The sequence below is a fragment of the Lissotriton vulgaris genome, chromosome 7, assembly GCF_964263255.1.
Source record: "Lissotriton vulgaris chromosome 7, aLisVul1.2, whole genome shotgun sequence".
Classification (NCBI taxonomy): Eukaryota; Metazoa; Chordata; class Amphibia; order Caudata; family Salamandridae; genus Lissotriton; species Lissotriton vulgaris.
The window spans coordinates 620504287-620522984 of record NC_141695.1 but is presented as its reverse complement, the minus strand read 5'-3'; the positions used below and the strand labels follow the sequence as shown (position 1 = coordinate 620522984).

The following is an 18698-nucleotide window of genomic DNA, read 5'->3' as shown; positions in this document are numbered from 1 at the left end:
AGTGTTTTTTATTGTGACAAAACTCCAAAAACAGAAGTGAAATATTAACATCTTTTTGTGATTTGTAATAAAGTTTGAAAGCTTGAAAACAGCTTGAAACATTGAAAGAACATATTTGAACCAGTGATGCTGTGGTGGTGCTGAGTGATGCTGTGGTGGTGCTGAGTGATGCTGTGGTGGTGCTGTTGTGGTGCTGAGTGATGCTGTGGTGATGCTGAGTGATGCAATGGTGGTGCTGAGTGGTTCTGTGGTGGTGCTGAGTGGTGCTGTGGTGGTGCTGAGTGGTGCTGTGGTGGTGTTGAGTGATAATGTGGTGGTGCTGAGTGATAATGTGGTGGTGCTGAGTGGTGCTGTGGTGGTGCTGAGTGGTGCTGTGGTGGTGCTGAGTGATAAAGTGGTGGTGCCGAGTGATAATGTGGTGGTGCCGAGTGATAATGTGGTGGTGCTGAGTGATAATGTGGTGGTGCTGAGTGGTGCTGTGGTGGTGATGTGGTGGTGCTGTGGTGGTGCTGAGTGATAATGTGGTGGTGCTGAGTGATAAAGTGGTGGTGCTGAGTGATAAAGTGGTGGTGCTGAGTGATAATGTGGTGGTGCTGAGTGATGTTGTGGTGGTGCTGAGTGGTGCTGTGGTTGTGCTGAGTGGTGCTGTGGTGGTGCTGAGTGATAATGTGGTGGTGCTGAGTGATAAAGTGGTGGTGCTGAGTGATAAAGTGGTGGTGCTGAGTGATAAAGTGGTGGTGCTGAGTGATAAAGTGGTGGTGCTGAGTGATAAAGTGGTGGTGCTGAGTGATAAAGTGGTGGTGCTGAGTGATAAAGTGGTGGTGCTGAGTGATAAAGTGGTGGTGCTGAGTGATGCTGTGGTGGTGCTGAGTGATGCTGGGGTAGCGCTGAGTGATGATGTGGTGATGCAGAGGGTAGAAAGTCACAACAAACTAGTCTAACAGAGGGCAGAAGGGCAGAAAAACAAGTGAAAACGAGTCTAACAGACTTAAATGTATTGATATTACAAAAAACAATGGCTTTTAATTTTTTAAAATAAATAATACTTAAATAATTTATTTAATTTGTAATGGCAATAGCTTAAACTTTTGTAAATAACTTTTGTGAAGATTATGTTCAGTGTTTTTTATTGTGACAAAACTCCAAAAACAGAAGTGAAATATTAACATCTTTTTGTGATTTGTAATAAAGTTTGAAAGCTTGAAAACAGCTTGAAACATTGAAAGAACATATTTGAACCAGTGATGCTGTGGTGGTGCTGAGTGATGCTGTGGTTGCGCTGAGTGATGCTGTGGTTGCGCTGAGTGATGCTGTGGTTGCGCTGAGTGATGCTGTGGTTGCGCTGAGTGATGCTGTGGTTGCGCTGAGTGATGCTGTGGTTGCGCTGAGTGATGCTGTGGTTGCGCTGAGTGATGCTGTGGTTGCGCTGAGTGATGCTGTGGTTGCGCTGAGTGATGCTGTGGTTGCGCTGAGTGATGCTGTGGTTGCGCTGAGTGATGCTGTGGTTGCGCTGAGTGATGCTGTGGTTGCGCTGAGTGATGCTGTGGTTGCGCTGAGTGATGCTGTGGTTGCGCTGAGTGATGCTGTGGTGGCGCTGAGTGATGCTGTGGTGGTGCTGAGTGATGAAGTGGTGGTGCTGAGTGATAAAGTGGTGGTGCTGAGTGATAAAGTGGTGGTGCTGAGTGATACAGTGGTGGTGCTGAGTGATAAAGTGGTGGTGCTGAGTGATAAAGTGGTGGTGCTGAGTGATAAAGTGGTGGTGCTGAGTGATAAAGTGGTGGTGCTGAGTGATAAAGTGGTGGTGCTGAGTGATAAAGTGGTGGTGCTGAGTGATACAGTGGTGGTGCTGAGTGATAAAGTGGTGGTGCTGAGTGATGCTGTGGTGGTGCTGAGTGATGCTGTGGTGATGCTGAGTGATGCTGTGGTGATGCTGAGTGATGCTATGGTGGTGCTATGGTGGTGCTGAGTGGTTCTGTGGTGGTGCTGTGGTGGTGCTGAGTGGTGCTGTGGTGGTGCTGAGTGGTGCTGTGGTGGTGTTGAGTGATAATGTGGTGGTGCTGAGTGATAATGTGGTGGTGCTGAGTGCTGCTGTGGTGGTGCTGAGTGGTGCTGTGGTGGTGCTGAGTGATAAAGTGGTGGTGCCGAGTGATAATGTGGTGGTGCCGAGTGATAATGTGGTGGTGCTGAGTGATAATGTGGTGGTGCTGAGTGGTGCTGTGGTGGTGATGTGGTGGTGCTGAGTGATGTTGTGGTGGTGCTGAGTGGTGCTGTGGTTGTGCTGAGTGGTGCTGTGGTGGTGCTGAGTGATAATGTGGTGGTGCTGTGCTGGTGCTGAGTGATAATGTGGTGGTGCTGAGTGATAAAGTGGTGGTGCTGAGTGATAAAGTGGTGGTGCTGAGTGATAAAGTGGTGGTGCTGAGTGATAAAGTGGTGGTGCTGAGTGATAAAGTGGTGGTGCTGAGTGATAAAGTGGTGGTGCTGAGTGATAAAGTGGTGGTGCTGAGTGATAAAGTGGTGGTGCTGAGTGATAAAGTGGTGGTGCTGAGTGATGCTGTGGTGGTGCTGAGTGATGCTGGGGTAGCGCTGAGTGATGATGTGGTGATGCAGAGGGTAGAAAGTCACAACAAACTAGTCTAACAGAGGGCAGAAGGGCAGAAAAACAAGTGAAAACGAGTCTAACAGACTTAAATGTATTGATATTACAAAAAACAATGGCTTTTAATTTTTTAAAATAAATAATACTTAAATAATTTATTTAATTTGTAATGGCAATAGCTTAAACTTTTGTAAATAACTTTTGTGAAGATTATGTTCAGTGTTTTTTATTGTGACAAAACTCCAAAAACAGAAGTGAAATATTAACATCTTTTTGTGATTTGTAATAAAGTTTGAAAGCTTGAAACATTGAAAGAACATATTTGAACCAGTGATGCTGTGGTGGTGCTGAGTAATGCTGTGGTTGCGCTGAGTGATGCTGTGGTTGCGCTGAGTGATGCTGTGGTTGCGCTGAGTGATGCTGTGGTTGCGCTGAGTGATGCTGTGGTTGCGCTGAGTGATGCTGTGGTTGCGCTGAGTGATGCTGTGGTTGCGCTGAGTGATGCTGTGGTTGCGCTGAGTGATGCTGTGGTTGCGCTGAGTGATGCTGTGGTTGCGCTGAGTGATGCTGTGTTTGCGCTGAGTGATGCTGTGGTTGCGCTGAGTGCGCTGAGTGATGCTCTGGTTGCGCTGAGTGATGCTGTGGTTGCGCTGAGTGATGCTGTGGTTGCGCTGAGTGATGCTGTGGTTGCGCTGAGTGATGCTGTGGTTGCGCTGAGTGATGCTGTGGTTGCGCTGAGTGATGCTGTGGTTGCGCTGAGTGATGCTGTGGTTGCGCTGAGTGATGCTGTGGTTGCGCTGAGTGATGCTGTGGTTGCGCTGAGTGATGCTGTGGTTGCGCTGAGTGATGCTGTGGTTGCGCTGAGTGATGCTGTGGTTGCGCTGAGTGATGCTGTGGTTGCGCTGAGTGATGCTGTGGTTGCGCTGAGTGATGCTGTGGTGGCGCTGAGTGATGAAGTGGTGGCGCTGAGTGATGAAGTGGTGGCGCTGAGTGATGAAGTGGTGGTGCTGAGTGATGAAGTGGTGGTGCTGAGTGATAAAGTGGTGGTGCTGAGTGATAAAGTGGTGGTGCTGAGTGATAAAGTGGTGGTGCTGAGTGATGCTGTGGTGATGCTGAGTGATGCTGTGGTGATGCTGAGTGATGCTATGGTGGTGCTATGGTGGTGCTGAGTGATAAAGTGGTGGTGCTGAGTGATAAAGTGGTGGTGCTGAGTGATAAAGTGGTGGTGCTGAGTGATAAAGTGGTGGTGCTGAGTGATAAAGTGGTGGTGCTGAGTGATAAAGTGGTGGTGCTGAGTGATAAAGTGGTGGTGCTGAGTGATAAAGTGGTGGTGCTGAGTGATAAAGTGGTGGTGCTGAGTGATAAAGTGGTGGTGCTGAGTGATAAAGTGGTGGTGCTGAGTGATAAAGTGGTGGTGCTGAGTGATGCTGTGGTGATGCTGAGTGATGCTGTGGTGATGCTGAGTGATGCTATGGTGGTGCTATGGTGGTGCTGAGTGATAAAGTGGTGGTGCTGAGTGATAAAGTGGTGGTGCTGAGTGATAAAGTGGTGGTGCTGAGTGATAAAGTGGTGGTGCTGAGTGATAAAGTGGTGGTGCTGAGTGATAAAGTGGTGGTGCTGAGTGATAAAGTGGTGGTGCTGAGTGATAAAGTGGTGGTGCTGAGTGATAAAGTGGTGGTGCTGAGTGATGCTGTGGTGGTGCTAAGTGATGCTGTGGTGGTGCTGAGTGATGCTGTGGTGGTGCTGAGTGTTTCTGTGGTGGTGCTGTGGTGGTGCTGAGTGATAAAGTGGTGGTGCTGAGTGATAAAGTGGTGGTGCTGAGTGATAAAGTGGTGGTGCTGAGTGATAAAGTGGTGGTGCTGAGTGATAAAGTGGTGGTGCTGAGTGATAAAGTGGTGGTGCTGAGTGATGCTGTGGTGGTGCTGAGTGGTTCTGTGGTGGTGCTGTGGTGGTGCTGAGTGATGAAGTGGTGGTGCTGAGTGATAAAGTGGTGGTGCTGAGTGATAAAGTGGTGGTGCTGAGTGATAAAGTGGTGGTGCAGAGTGATAAAGTGGTGGTGCTGAGTGATAAAGTGGTGGTGCTGAGTGATGCTGTGGTGGTGCTGAGTGATGCTGGGGTAGCGCAGAGGGTAGAATGTCACAACAAACTAGTCTAACAGAGGGCAGAAGGGCAGAAAAACAAGTGAAAACGAGTCTAACAGACTTAAATGTATTGATATTACAAAAAACAATGGCTTTTAATTTTTTAAAATAAATAATACTTAAATAATTTATTTAATTTGTAATGGCAATAGCTTAAACTTTTGTAAATAACTTTTGTGAAGATTATGTTCAGTGTTTTTTATTGTGACAAAACTCCAAAAACAGAAGTGAAATATTAACATCTTTTTGTGATTTGTAATAAAGTTTGAAAGCTTGAAAACCGCTTGAAACATTGAAAGAACATATTTGAACCAGTGATGCTGTGGTGGTGCTGAGTGATGCTGTGGTTGCGCTGAGTGATGCTGTGGTTGCGCTGAGTGATGCTGTGGTTGCGCTGAGTGATGCTGTGGTTGCGCTGAGTGATGCTGTGGTTGCGCTGAGTGATGCTGTGGTTGCGCTGAGTGATGCTGTGGTTGCGCTGAGTGATGCTGTGGTTGCGCTGAGTGATGCTGTGGTTGCGCTGAGTGATGCTGTGTTTGCGCTGAGTGATGCTGTGTTTGCGCTGAGTGATGCTGTGTTTGCGCTGAGTGATGCTGTGGTTGCGCTGAGTGCGCTGAGTGATGCTGTGGTTGCGCTGAGTGATGCTGTGGTTGCGCTGAGTGATGCTGTGGTTGCGCTGAGTGATGCTGTGGTTGCGCTGAGTGATGCTGTGGTTGCGCTGAGTGATGCTGTGGTTGCGCTGAGTGATGCTGTGGTTGCGCTGAGTGATGCTGTGGTTGCGGTGAGTGATGCTGTGGTTGCGGTGAGAGGAGAGTGGTGAGAGGGGAGAGAGGGGATAGTGGTGAAAGGGGAGGGTGAGGAGAGAGAGGAGAGGGGAGCGGGACGAGAGGAGAGAGGAGAGAGGTAAGAGGGTAGAGAGTAGAGAAGACATCGACTTCCATATTATTGACAAATTAAACAGAAGAAGAGCAGGAATATCAGCACTCCCTTGTGACGTTTGCCTTGTCGGGAAGAGGGGTCATGTCATTAAAAGAAATGTAGGAAAGGGGGCGGGGGTAATAATATTGACACAAGTTTAGAAAGTGAATCATGAGGAATACATACACCTGTGTTAAGAAGCTGGCAGAGGTCAGACATGCTGAGCAAAATCCGGGCCTTCAAGAGGTATATATTAACTAAGGATTGCGTGGGTGCTGGCGGGTGCTTTAGTAAATATACCCCTAGGTGCAAACTGCGAGGCATCGGCTGTAGTGTCTAGCTGGAGAGACGAAAACATGAACACAGCGTGGTGTTGAGTACAACAGAGTGGGGAGTTGATCTGTTACTAGCAAATAGGACTGAGTGTGAAGAAAAGGGGAAAGACAGAAATAAAGCTTGATAGGAAGAAGTGAAGTGAAGTGTGAGCAGCTGAGAAGAGGAAAAGAAGGCAGAAGGCTAATGGGAGGAAAGGAGAGAGAAGGACCGAGGAAGAAAAATGAATGAGACAGAGGGAAGGAAACGAGTAAATTCTGAACTAGGAACAGAGCATAAGAAAAATAAAGCAGCAAAAAAAAACAAGAACGAAAGACAGGCCAAAGCAGGGTGAAGGATTGGAGCATTAAACAAAAGGCGAGTGTGTTATGTAGCGCTTTTTGGAGGTAAGGATGAAGGGTGGGGAAAGCCTTCAAGGCAGCGCTGGGAGGGGGGCTGGGCACGAAGGAAGGGGAAATGCGAGTCACGGCCTGGCGGCCGTGAAGTGTGAAGCAGTGGGCGGGGAAGCAGATCCCTTTGAAGCTCTCGGAGGCAGTAGCAAATTGTAAGGGGAGGAGAAATGCTGCTGGAAGGCTCGGGCAAGCTCGTGCACAAGAACGTGCACTACTAGAAATCCGCTGGTTTAGCTTTTTGGTTTCACCCCAATAGGTCTCTCTACGAGACCTAAAAAATAAAACCCATCACCGGCTGCAAACTGTGCATCTTGGCCCACTCCAGACTGCGGGATTAACTGCCGGGGTCAAGAGACTCAGCCCAACCTGGAACTGCTGTACTGAAGTAGACCCCATTCAGATTCCAAACAAAAATCCCTGTTTCTAAGTCAAAAGCCCCAGCTTTATAATCTCAAAGCACACAAGATGTTTCCGAGAGGCCCTCCTCTGCGCCAAGGAAACTTACTGGAGTTGGCCACTCTCCATGCAAGCATTCTAAAGGCAAAATAGTTCTCTTGTTCCTTCTGCGGTCTCACATGTTTCAGTCTGTTATCTAAACAAACCTTACGAAATTCTCTAGTAGTACAGAAAACAATCTCCAAAAACAAAAGCACCTTGAACGTTAATAGCCTAAACATGTTGACTAATCTGGGGGCCTGCCCGTGCGCAAAGCTCAAGCTCAACAGAGTCAGAATATGAGATGGCATAAGGGCATGTCAAAGCCAATAGTAAGAACTTCATATTCCTTCCCAATGTACAACACAATGCGCATTTGTGTACCACTGCCTATAGTATCACACTCTTCACTTCCCAAGGTACAACATAATGCACATTTAAGTACCACTGCTTATAACACTGCCTTTTGAGACCAAAAAAGTACATTCCACTCCTCTCTCATATGCTTTCAAATGCACATCCCACACGTTCTGCTCCTGGCAGAGCTGTTCTACTCGGTGAAAGCGCTCCCACTCAAACTGTAAAGCAGCTCGAAAGAAATCTTCAGAGAAAAAGGCACATGCATGAAACATGATGTCGTACATTCAAGCTAGGATAAAGTAAAACACCAAAAGTCAATTAAAATAATGGTAGTCAAATGTCATCACGTGGTCTCAATACACGGGAGCACTTCAAAGCACCTTAAATTTGAGGAAGATAACCTTTAATTGTGTTTATGGAGTAACGCACTCTGTATTGCCTACCCTGTTGAGTCTTTGTTGTTTAGTCATAAGCTGAGGGGTAACCCTCTCTCATCCCCCTTACTGTGGTGTAAGTTCTAACTAAGTGTGGTGGTCAGCTGGCTTGGGTAGAACCTACTGTGTTCACCTCTGAATGAGTTTGCTAGTTTGTGCATATTTCACTTATCTCTGGAGCCATATGGCTTTTACCTGTGTGGGCCTTCTAGCTATCATGTCTAATGTGTTTGTGTGTTCGTTTCCGCCATCTTGTCCCCCCTGCCCACTCTCCCCCTGCCCACTCGATCCCTAGTTGCATTGGATTATAGGTTGGGTTGTTCTGTGTAGTTCATGTAGGGCCATGCTGGTTCCCTCCCATCCTCAAGGCAGTTGTAGATGCAGAATAAGTTTTGTCTTGTCGCTGTGTGTTTGAACATTATTCAAGCAATTTAGGGATCTTTTGCGTTGCTAGTTATGGCCTGTGGCGTCTGCTCATTTTCTAGTCAACCTGCCTTTTAGGGTTCTGTTATGACTCCTCTTATTTCTCTTTGTGAGTTGTCGTCGTGATAGTAGGCCTCGCTATTTTTCTGCTGGTTTTTCTGATGGAGGCCTTGCTCTATATCTTTTACTGTCCATTCTTTGCTCCGCCATAGGAACTGCAGGCCTCGAAGAAGTCCATCTCTATTTGATTTGCTTGTTGGATGGCTTTTGTGTGAGAAGTCGAAATACTTTGCTGGCGAGAGCTTGGCCTAGCAATCCTTTAATCTCTTGGAAGTGATAAGGCTCCATTTTTATATTCAGCAGCAAGGATAGCTTCTTTTTGTATGCGACACACCATTAGGACCAGGATGTCTCTCAAACATGCTCATTGTTCTTTGTATTTTCTCCCCACTCTATGTGTTTTTATGATGCTGATATCTGCTGCTTTGTCAGTGCAGCTCCGAATCCGTTAACACGATGTGTAGTGATCTTCGTCCTTTGTTCATTCCAGGACATTGTGTACCCAAATGTTTTTTCTCCTGGATCCTTTTTTCAATATCCTCCTATTTGTCCTGTAAGGATAATATGTGTACTTCTACAATGGAGATGTTTGTGTGTAGTGTTTGGCTGTTCCCTAGTTGACATATGGCTCTACTGCTGTGGTTATGTCTTCAAGGCCACCGCTGGTGAGTTATGGTGTCGGTTTTGTAGCAAGCTAACCTCCCACTTTAACCAGATGTATAATCCCTCAGAGTGTGCAAACATGTAAAAAATGTTTGGCTCATCTGGGTACCCTCCCTGCCTCCCATTACGCAAGCTTCCAGTTACTTATCTTCGGGCCGATGTGTGGGGTCTCCAAGCATCACTAGTACTGACGGTTGGGGGGGGGGGGGGTGTGTAGTCTGAGGGGTTTACTAAAGAAGGCCTGGGCCTTTGTTTCCTGGGTTAGTATGGGAGCTTTCTGTTGTCCCTCGCCTGCTGTTCTGTACAGAGAAGGTGGCTGCCATGTTGTCAGTCTGTGCATTGTTGATCTGTGGTATTTTGGTGATTTTGGGTGTGTCTTTTTGTGGGGTTCCGGGTCTAGTGCTCTCCTGAGGGCTCCTTAGATCTGCCCCATCGCTTCTACCTTGTCCACATGGGTGCATGCATTTGTATTTGTCCAGTTGGGGTGGTGGAGCAATGCACTAGAGCTGCAAGCATGTCGTCATCTTGGCCAGAAGACCATGCTGTCCATTTTAATGTAGTAAGCAAATGAATTTAAAGGAGCATAAAACGAGGAAATGATGTTGTATGTACTCTTTAGGAATATGAATAAAAATGTTTTATTGAATGCGAGAGCCCTCACCACCAAAAAGAAATAAACCCTACAGGGGACTTTTGTATGAGTCCGAGGCCGTCATTGGTTGCACTGTAATTTATCACTGGTATGGAAGGGCCTTTTGTGCCTTGGCATAATATTACTCCATTTAACTCGCTGTGATCTACTCCCTGTGGTGGTGGAGAGATTGAGATACTGTATCACACAAGTAATTACACTTCGTCTCAATATCCAGTCATGGAATTTGAAGAAGAACAAATCTCATATTACATAAAGGAAAGGCAATTCAAATTTGTAACAACACAAGAAGCCAGAGTCTAGCCACATCTAGCGTCCAAGATACGACCACAAGCACAATCAAACCTTCAAGCAGTATGATGCCATAATTGAAATAACATTGGCACCATGTCTAATCCTATCACATGGTATGAAATTTAGCCATCCTCCTTGATATTTTTAAATTTAGTATAAGCAGTGTTTACAGCTTTCAGTGTGCGTAGCAGAGATTCCAAATAGAAGGTTGTGTGACACAACCACGCATGCCTAAACCATTAGTTCCTTAACAACACAGTAGAATGCGTCTTAAGCACTTATTCCTTTACCACGCCAGTCTTTACAACGACTCACCTTAGGGAAAGTGCTGGACTTTGAAATAGTATAATTTACTATTCAAACTTCAAGCCGTGCAACGTAGGAAAAGCATTGGGCTTTGAACTCCAACGCTGGTTTACCTAAGGCATTTCGTTGTAAAAACATGCGTGGTAAAGGAATGTGTGGTTAAGACGAATTTGTTGTTTCAACCGTGTTGCTAAGGTAACAAGTGGTTTGTCTGTTGTCGTAATTGCTGTTTCCCTGAAAAGAATGCTGAAGTGTAATACAATCTCTGTAATACCACCCTTCCCAGGAGTCTGAGAATCCCTAATAATAGTCTAGAAACCCAAATCATCCAAAATCCCACTACTGAAGGGAAATAGGAGCGCCCCCCTGTCCAGAATAATAATTCAGGGTGCTGAAGTCCTTTTTCAACGTCTCGGTTTCTTGTTAAAAGGCATACTAGTGATTCAGTGGCTTTTCAGTTATGCTGGACAGTGTATATGAAGGATCCAGTCATGGGTCAAACTAGCATCATAGTGGATGCAAGTCAACAACTAGAACAAACCGAAAATGAGATTGTGTGTTTTCTGTGAAGATTTTGTGTTCAGTAGCAGTTGAACCGGGGTCCCCATTGTGGATTACTCAAATAAACAATGCCAAATTGATCTTGCTGTATCACCATTAATTGAACTTAACAGCCATGCCTCAGCGTACAACACTCCCAGACCGTGGATAGTCCTACTAGGTGGTGTGAATAATGTGCTAAACTATAAAATATAGTATGTGCAAAGATCTGCTTACCTCAGCTAGCTTTGTACAAGAGGAGAGGTTTGGGGGTGATCAAAAAAAGAGAGCAGATTATCGTTTTTTGTCACGGGGAAGACATTCATCACAACCCAAAGCACCCAGTCAATATGCTAATATTTCTCTAATTGCTTCAAAGTAGTCTACTAAGCAGAAGAGGAGATGTAATAACCAATCCTCAGTGTGGACGTAGCACTTCTTATGGTACACTCTGTGTGCTGTGTCATTATAACTCACGTAGTGTCAGGCAGCCTTTTTGTCTGGGTTTAACAACACAATAGTAGTAGGCAGGAAGGCTGTACATCCATGAAGGAGTATACTCAAGTGTTTGGTCACAGAGTAAAAGCAGAAGCGCTGACTGGGTGCTGGATATTGTTCCCTCACATCCAACAAACCTCAAGTGTACACCAAAGTCCTTGCTAGTTGATGCTCCTTTGTTCTTCCTGACTTTTGCTTTATGCTTTACTATCCACACCATTCACAGATATTTCTCTTAGGTGTCCTGGAGGAGGCTGAGTTTTACAACATTTCCTCACTCGTCCGACTGGTGAAGGAGCGGATACGGGACAACGAGAATAGGACCTCTCAGGTGAGGCACACTTGTAGCCAAAGGCAATGTCCAAGATCTGGGAGATGATTTTGGAAGTGGTGGTTTTGAGGGGTTAGAAGAATATATAATGTTTTTTATTTACATGGTTTTCTGCTGTGCATACTGGCCATTTGAACATCATAACACCGTAAAGAAAGAGCAGTTGCAGTACCCTAAAAATTGTCATGCAAAAAAGATCTTTACTGACAGGTGTGCAACACATACTTACAAGCAATAGCAGACAAAACATGTACCGCAATAAAAGATCAATGAAATGTAAAGGTAGGCAAGTACAGTTGCTCCAAATTATGTTGTGTCCTAGACAAAAGCGACGCAGAGTGTAATTCTTTGAGTTCAACAAAGTCATCACTTTACTGTACCTTGGGGTGGGTTGTGATGATGTACACATGTTATTCTAATCTTGTTGGGAGTCTCAGTGTTATCTCCATTACTTACTCTAAACTTTGAGTATATTGAAAAGTAGCTCATAAAAAGAAACCAGTAAAAATAATGCCAATAAGAAGACACTGAATTGATAGCTGACGCACCGTGACTCTTCCCCCCCCCCCCCCCCCTTCCCCCCCCAAAGAGCTGCTCTTCTCAGAATCAGGTCTATATTTTTGCTCTGATTTGTTTGGGACCATGTTGGGAAGTGAGGCACCAGACCAAAGTTCCCTTTCCCTAAAATGTGTTGCAGATGTGAGTTCGATTTTGCTTCTGAATGCAAGGCAGAGCCTGAAACACACATTACTCCTTTCTGTGACCTATACACAGCCTGCTGCTTACATTGTGGGATTGTGCTCAGAGCACATTCAAGTTTTGTATCCGCATAAGATCAGTTAATCTGGGCAAATGTCCTCCTTCTTTTGGCCCAACTACCTTAGGTTTCCATTGGACATGCATGTGTACAGTGGTCCTGGCATTCATTATTGTGTATATTTTGGCGACCCTCTGCTATAGAATGATCAAAGATGGTCATTTGTTATGTCTACCATTTTATACGAAACCTGTGCTATTAATGCTGCTGGTGGACCATTGCAAGAACAAGATAGCTACAGCATTCTAGAACAATTTTCACTCTTGTATCATTGCTAACAGATGGTCCTCCAAATTCTCCTCAGGGTCCGGTGAAGCATGTGTACCGGGTTTTGCAGTGTCAGGAGGAGGAGCTTACACAGATGGTCTCCACAATGTCTGATGGGTGGAAGTTTGAGCAGGTGAGTGAACCATTTTTTAAAATATGGTTGCGTGCTCAATCCAGAGTGCTTTCAGGTACACTTCCCCCACTTAAAAAAAAATTGTATTTGCATGCAAAATGCAGATAAGTTTCAATATAATATAATATGTAGCTGCAGAAACCACCCAAGGAGTCAAATCACACATTCATCGTACCTGACCTGCTCCAAATCTCCTGGCATTCAGCTTATTTTTTTGATCTACTCCTTCTTCAGAATTACATTCACGTTGTTATTTAATCTCAGGGTCTTCACAATTGTCTTTGGGAGTTCTCTTTCAGGGGATACGCATCAATAGTCATAAGTGCTGAATAGTCCCGCCTACTTGTGGGGATCCCGGAGCATATACAAAAAATACATATATATATCTATGTTTAGACAAAAAACAAATAACCTGTACGTTTACCTTCAAACATACATATATATACATGCATATGCATAACACATGCAGCCTAACCTAACTCCAACAGCCTAAGATGCCAAAATTGCATTGAATTTTTCATTTAAAATAAAATGAAACTCATATAGCATTTCTGTAAAAAAGCATATGCACTCTTTTAGTGTTACCACATAGCCCTTTATTTTCAAAGAAAAGGGCAAGTAATACCAGGCAATTATCCAATAGGCTGCAAAGAGAAAACAACAACAGTAATAAACTGGCACCGTGCCTTTAAGACCTCCATGAGCTCCCTGCTCCCATCATGCACCACCGGTGATAGTTAGGTCAGTTCTTTTTTTCCGGCTCCATCTGTGAGGGTCCTGGAGCGTTGAGCTCGTAGTTCTAGTCAGAAATTGGTTTACTGAAAATTGTTTCTTCATTATACGAAGTTTTTGACTGCTGGCAGCTTTTCTGATGATTTTCTGACAATGTTACCAACTTTTTTGCTGTCAGAAATGCCAGCTTTATTCAACAAATTTCCCTCCGGTGGGAAGAACATGGCAATGTCGGACCTACACTTTGTATGTATTGTGTGTTTACCATCCTCACACAATCCAAAGAAGTGTTATCATTGCCAGAAATTTTCTAAAAGAATACTTAGGGATAGAGAAAATATAAAGCTGCATGCCTTACTGGAGAGAGGAAAAAGACCTTCCAGAAGTGGCCTTGAAAGCTATCTCTCGGGAACCACACAGATCTGCTATGCTATGCTATGCGGTTTTATATAGCGCACAGCTGCCCTAGAAAAAGGGCGTCCCAGCGCTGAAACAGAAAGCAGCCAGAACAATAGACAACAAACACTCTACGGTGAAGGAAAGAGGTACGTTTGATGGCTTTACAAAAAGCCAAGTAATTATCCATGCTACGAATAGCAGTGGGGAGCGCATTCCAAAGTCTGGCAGCCAAGACACCAAAAGAGCGACCACCAGCACGAACCCTCCTCACCAGTGGAACAACCGCCAAATGCTGGCCCGTGGAACGAAGATGGCGGGAAGGTATGTAGGGTGTGAGCAGATTGGCTAGAATACTTGGTGATGACAGATTTAGGATTTTATAGGACAGGCAAAGAGTTTTAAACTCAATGCGTTTAGCTACAGGCAGCCAATGTAGCCGACGAATAGCGCTGTAAGAGGGGCAAGTCCTGGGCAAACCTAACAAAGCTCTAGCAGCAGTGTTTTGGACCCTTTGCAGTCTTTTGACTTCTGCTTTGTTAACTCCCAAGTATAGTGAATTAGCGTAATCTAATCTACACAAAATAGATGCCTGGATAATCACCAGCCTCATTGCCGGGTCGAAGAACCCAAACATTGGTTTAAGCCCCCGTAAAAAGGCAAAACATGATCCAGCTACTTTCTTAGTTTGTGTCTGAAAGCTAAGGGCAGAATCCACCCACACACCCACATTTTTTACCAGCTGTTTGGGGGCGGGTGCATCGCCCAACTTGGCTGGCCACCAATGCTCACTCCACACCTCAGTAATTCTCCCAACCAGCAGGACCTCGGACTTGTCGACATTTAACTGAAGACAGTTGGCAGTCATCCACTCAGATATGATCTCTAAATCCCTCCGGAACTTGCATGCGCCCTGACTGGACTCATCTGAGAGAGCAACTACCAACTGTGTGTCGTCCGCATAGGACAATGCCGTGAGCCCTCTTCTTTTTGCCACTGCTGCTAGGGGTTGCACATACACGTTGAACAGCATAGGGCTCAAAGCTGAGCCCTGCGGTACCCCATGTTTGATGTTATGGATCTTAGATGCAAAAGGGGGTACTGCAACTTGAAAGGTCCTATCAGCAAGAAAGGAGGCAAACCATTCATGGGCAGAGTCCCTGATCCCCACCTCCTCCAATCTCTGCAGCAGGATCTGGTGGGAGACAGTGTTGAATGCCGCACTGAGATCTAACAAAATCAGTGCCGATGTACGACCCTCATCTAGGGCCCCCCTCAAATGCTCTGTCACTGCCAGAAGAGCTGATTCTGTACTCTGACCCGGACGAAAACCATTCTGGGAGGGGTCCAGAAGGTTGTTCTCCTCCAAGTAACCTGCAAGCATGGAATTAATGTGGAATTCCAAAATCTTGGAGACCCAAGGTAGGAGAGAGATGGGACGGAAATTCTCTGATTTAGTGGTGTAAAGCTTAGGCTTTTTCAACAACGGGACCACCCTCGCCTGCTTCCAGGCATTAGGGACCGTTGATGCGAGCAGGGACTGATTGATCAAATGGTTCAAAAATGGTAGAAACACAGGCAGTGATTTCAAGAATTGATCCGGCTTAAGGGGGCCAGCAGGAGAGCCAGATTTGTTCTCATGGCAGAGCATAACAGGGGCCTCTTGTGAAATAGGTGGAAAGGCACCCAACGTATGATTGCAGGAGAGTCCAGACCTAGATCCCTTTTGAACCACTTGCTGGGGGAAGGAGCCGTATATTGTCTTCCTTCACAAAAAAAAATCACGAGTCTCGCATTGAACATCTGATATTACAGAGTGTGTAAGAATATCTGCGGAGGTTTTAAGATCCTTTACTATGGAGAAGACACTTTTTTTTTTTGTCCTCATTTGCCTTGCCCCTTGCTTAGGAGATGCCAACCACCTTACGTGTCCCCGACCAAGAGAGGGAACCAAGATGTCATTGTCCATCTCTGGCACTGGAACACAAAATATTTTACTGGTGGCAGAGAAGTCCCAAGAGGAATAGGGGTTTTAAGATCTTGGGCTGACTCCATCTAGGTATGTTTCAACCTGTAGGACCAAAAAACGTAACGAGGCCAGACCCGGTCCAAGGAGTATTGATGGCATAATCATAGGACCCGGGGAAAAAAGTAAAAAAAAAAAACCAAAAAAAAAAAAACCCGGAACCTTATCTCTATTGTATCAACAGATCCCAAAAGGCCAAGTTACGATTGTTGCAAGCTCTAGCCATGTCCACCTTTGATGTTTCATATATAGACGTCAGCCAGTCCGAGTATGTTGGAGCCGTTTTCTCCACCCACCGTATACAAATCTGCCTTCTAGCCAGCAAAATGGCATAGAACAAAAAAGAGCTAGCCTTGCCAGAAACGCTGTCCTCTAAGCCGAAGATGATAAGTGGCAATGAAATTACTAATGATGTATTCAAGATGGAGTTCGGGGTAGACAACACTTCCTCCCAGAACCGGCCGATGTTAGGGCATTCCATGAACATATGAATGTCTGAAGCTTCTGATAGATTGCATTTATTACATTTCTTATCTGGGAGAAATTTGGAAAGTCTCAGTGGTGTTATATATGCCCGATGAGCTGTGAACAAATGGTTGCGTCTCAATCATGATGGCTTCACCACTTTGTAGAGAAGCGCAAAAGATCTTAACCATATCTCCTCACACTGAAAGCCAGTTGCCTCTCCCCACAGTTCATCTGGAAGGGTAAAATCCCCATCAGTTTCCTCCTGCAGCTGCCAATACCAGAAGGCCACCTCCTTACCACCCCTAGGTCTTTCCGATAACCACTGCTCCAAGAAGCTTGATTTCCCTAAGAGTACATCTTTACATCTCTGGGCCTTCTCTCAGCTTTCCAGCTGGATGAATTTAAATCTAGAAAATGCTGGACCTATACGCTCATGTAATTCATCCCAAGGTAGTATCGATCCATCCACAATTTTGATATTTGATATTTATGGGTATTTATAAAGTGCGGACATTCGCTCCGAAGGGAGCATCTTGGCGCTGAGCTTGCGTGCAGTGAATAAATAAAGGATGGTATGCGGTGAAAAACTGGAACTAGATGGCTGCCAGTACAGAGGAGTCTGGTTGTTGGTACACCCAGACACCAAACAATTAGCTCTCCCCATCTAGTAATCCCAGCCTCCTCTAATGGAGAGGATAAGCTGTCCCTTAGGCACTCCGGTAAACCCAGGGAGTCCCATATGGGAGCAAAATTGGAGTAGTAGGACAGCCCCACAGATCTTCTAATGGCTAGCCAAACCTTAGCCCATGACTGTATAATTTTTTGCTGGATTTTCTTAAAACATTTCTGACTCCCAAACTTATATAGAAATCCATCAACTGGTAGATTTGCTCCGGTTAACATAGCTTTATACATTGTCCCCTCTGAGAGATTAGATGGTGTTCTTAATAACATCCTGGAGTAGGATAACTGAAAAGCCCATGCGTAATAAACTAAATCCGGTAGGGCGAGACCCCCCCTTCTCCCTTCTCCTCCTCAACTTCTTCCATGCAATTCTAGTGTATTTATAATTCCAGATAAAGGAATTGATCTCTCGCTGACACTTGTCAATCATCTTCACATCAAACCCCAAAGGAATGGCACCAAAAATGAATATAAACTTAGGAAGAATAGACACTTTTATTAGGTTCACCCTACCCATAATAGAAAGTGGGAGGTGAGTCCAAGATTTCAATAGACCCTTACATTCCCTGGAGACTCGGTCTAGGTTAGTTTGGGCAATGGTACCGATATCTTGGGTAATTCGGATCCCGAGGTAGCGCATAGAGGTGGTGATGTTTATGCCTAACCGTGGGTCTGGAATATTCCACACCATGACCTCGGTCTTGCTTGAGTTGATACTATAGCCCGAGATCTTACCGAACTCTACTGCCCTTTGGATCATAGCAGGGAAGGACAATACAGGATCCGAGGTAAAGATTAAAATATCATCAGCATATAATGCTGTCCGCCTCTCCCACTCCTTAAATTTAAATGATGGTATGTTTTCGTCTGCTCGTAAAACCTGGGCAAACGGCTCAATATATAGATTGAAAAGGAGGTGAGAGAGCGGACAGCCCTGCCTCGTACCTCTAGTAATCTTAAAGGGATCTGTCAAGATCCCTTTGATTAGCAGCCTAGCCGAAGGGGCCCCATAAAGCAAGACAATGGTTCTGCAGAAACCCTTCCCGAAGTTAAACCTTTTTAATACCTCGTTTAGATAGGGCCAGTTCACCCCATCAAAGGCCTTTTCCGCGTCAAGGGTAAGGGTGGCCAATGGAAGGGAAAAAGCCGAGGCAATATCTATGGCCCCTACCAAGTCATGTGTAAGATCTGAAAGATGGCGCCCTTTGATAAAACCTTTCTAGTCATGATGGATAATGGTGCCTATTACATTACCCAATCTTGCTGACAGTATGGCGGCAAAAATCTTATAGTCGCTGTTCAGCAACGATATTGGTCTATAGGCCCCACAGTCTGATACATCCTTCCCTGGTTTGGGTATGAGAACGATTGTGGCCTCACCCCATGATTTTGGCGGTAGCTTCCCTTCTCTAAGGATACCGTTAAAAAGCGTTGTCGATACTTGGACGATGTTCTCCCCAAAGACTTTATAAATCTCCCCAGGAAGACCGTCTGGGCCAGATGCTTTCCCTTATTGCTCCCCTTACTTCTTCCTCCGTTATTATAGTCTCTAAACTATTGCTCTGTGCTGTTGAGAGAGTTGGAAGCAATATCCCTTTCAGCCAGGTGTTTCTTGCCGTCTGGTCATCTGGTAGTTCTTCTTTATAGATTGCCTCGAAAAATTCAAAAAAGGCTTTACCTATCTCCTGATTAGATATTCTTGGTGCCGCCTCCCCCTCCACCTTGATTTCTCTGATGTATTTCAGAGCTTGGTCCGATTTTATTTTCCAGGCCAGTACTCTACCCGCGGCCTCTCCGAA

At 45.3% G+C, this 18698-nt stretch overlaps 1 protein-coding gene across 2 annotated transcripts in view; it reads left to right on the top strand.

Moving 5' to 3' along the window:
* Positions 1-18698, top strand: part of KCTD2 (potassium channel tetramerization domain containing 2) — a 201822-nt gene that overhangs the window by 83975 nt on the left and 99149 nt on the right. For both annotated transcript variants that reach the window (XM_086930789.1, XM_086930788.1), the window contains exons 3-4: positions 11285-11376; positions 12498-12593. In XM_086930789.1, the coding sequence (XP_086786915.1) occupies positions 11285-11376; positions 12498-12593 (188 nt within the window). The remainder of the gene's footprint in view (positions 1-11284; positions 11377-12497; positions 12594-18698) is intronic.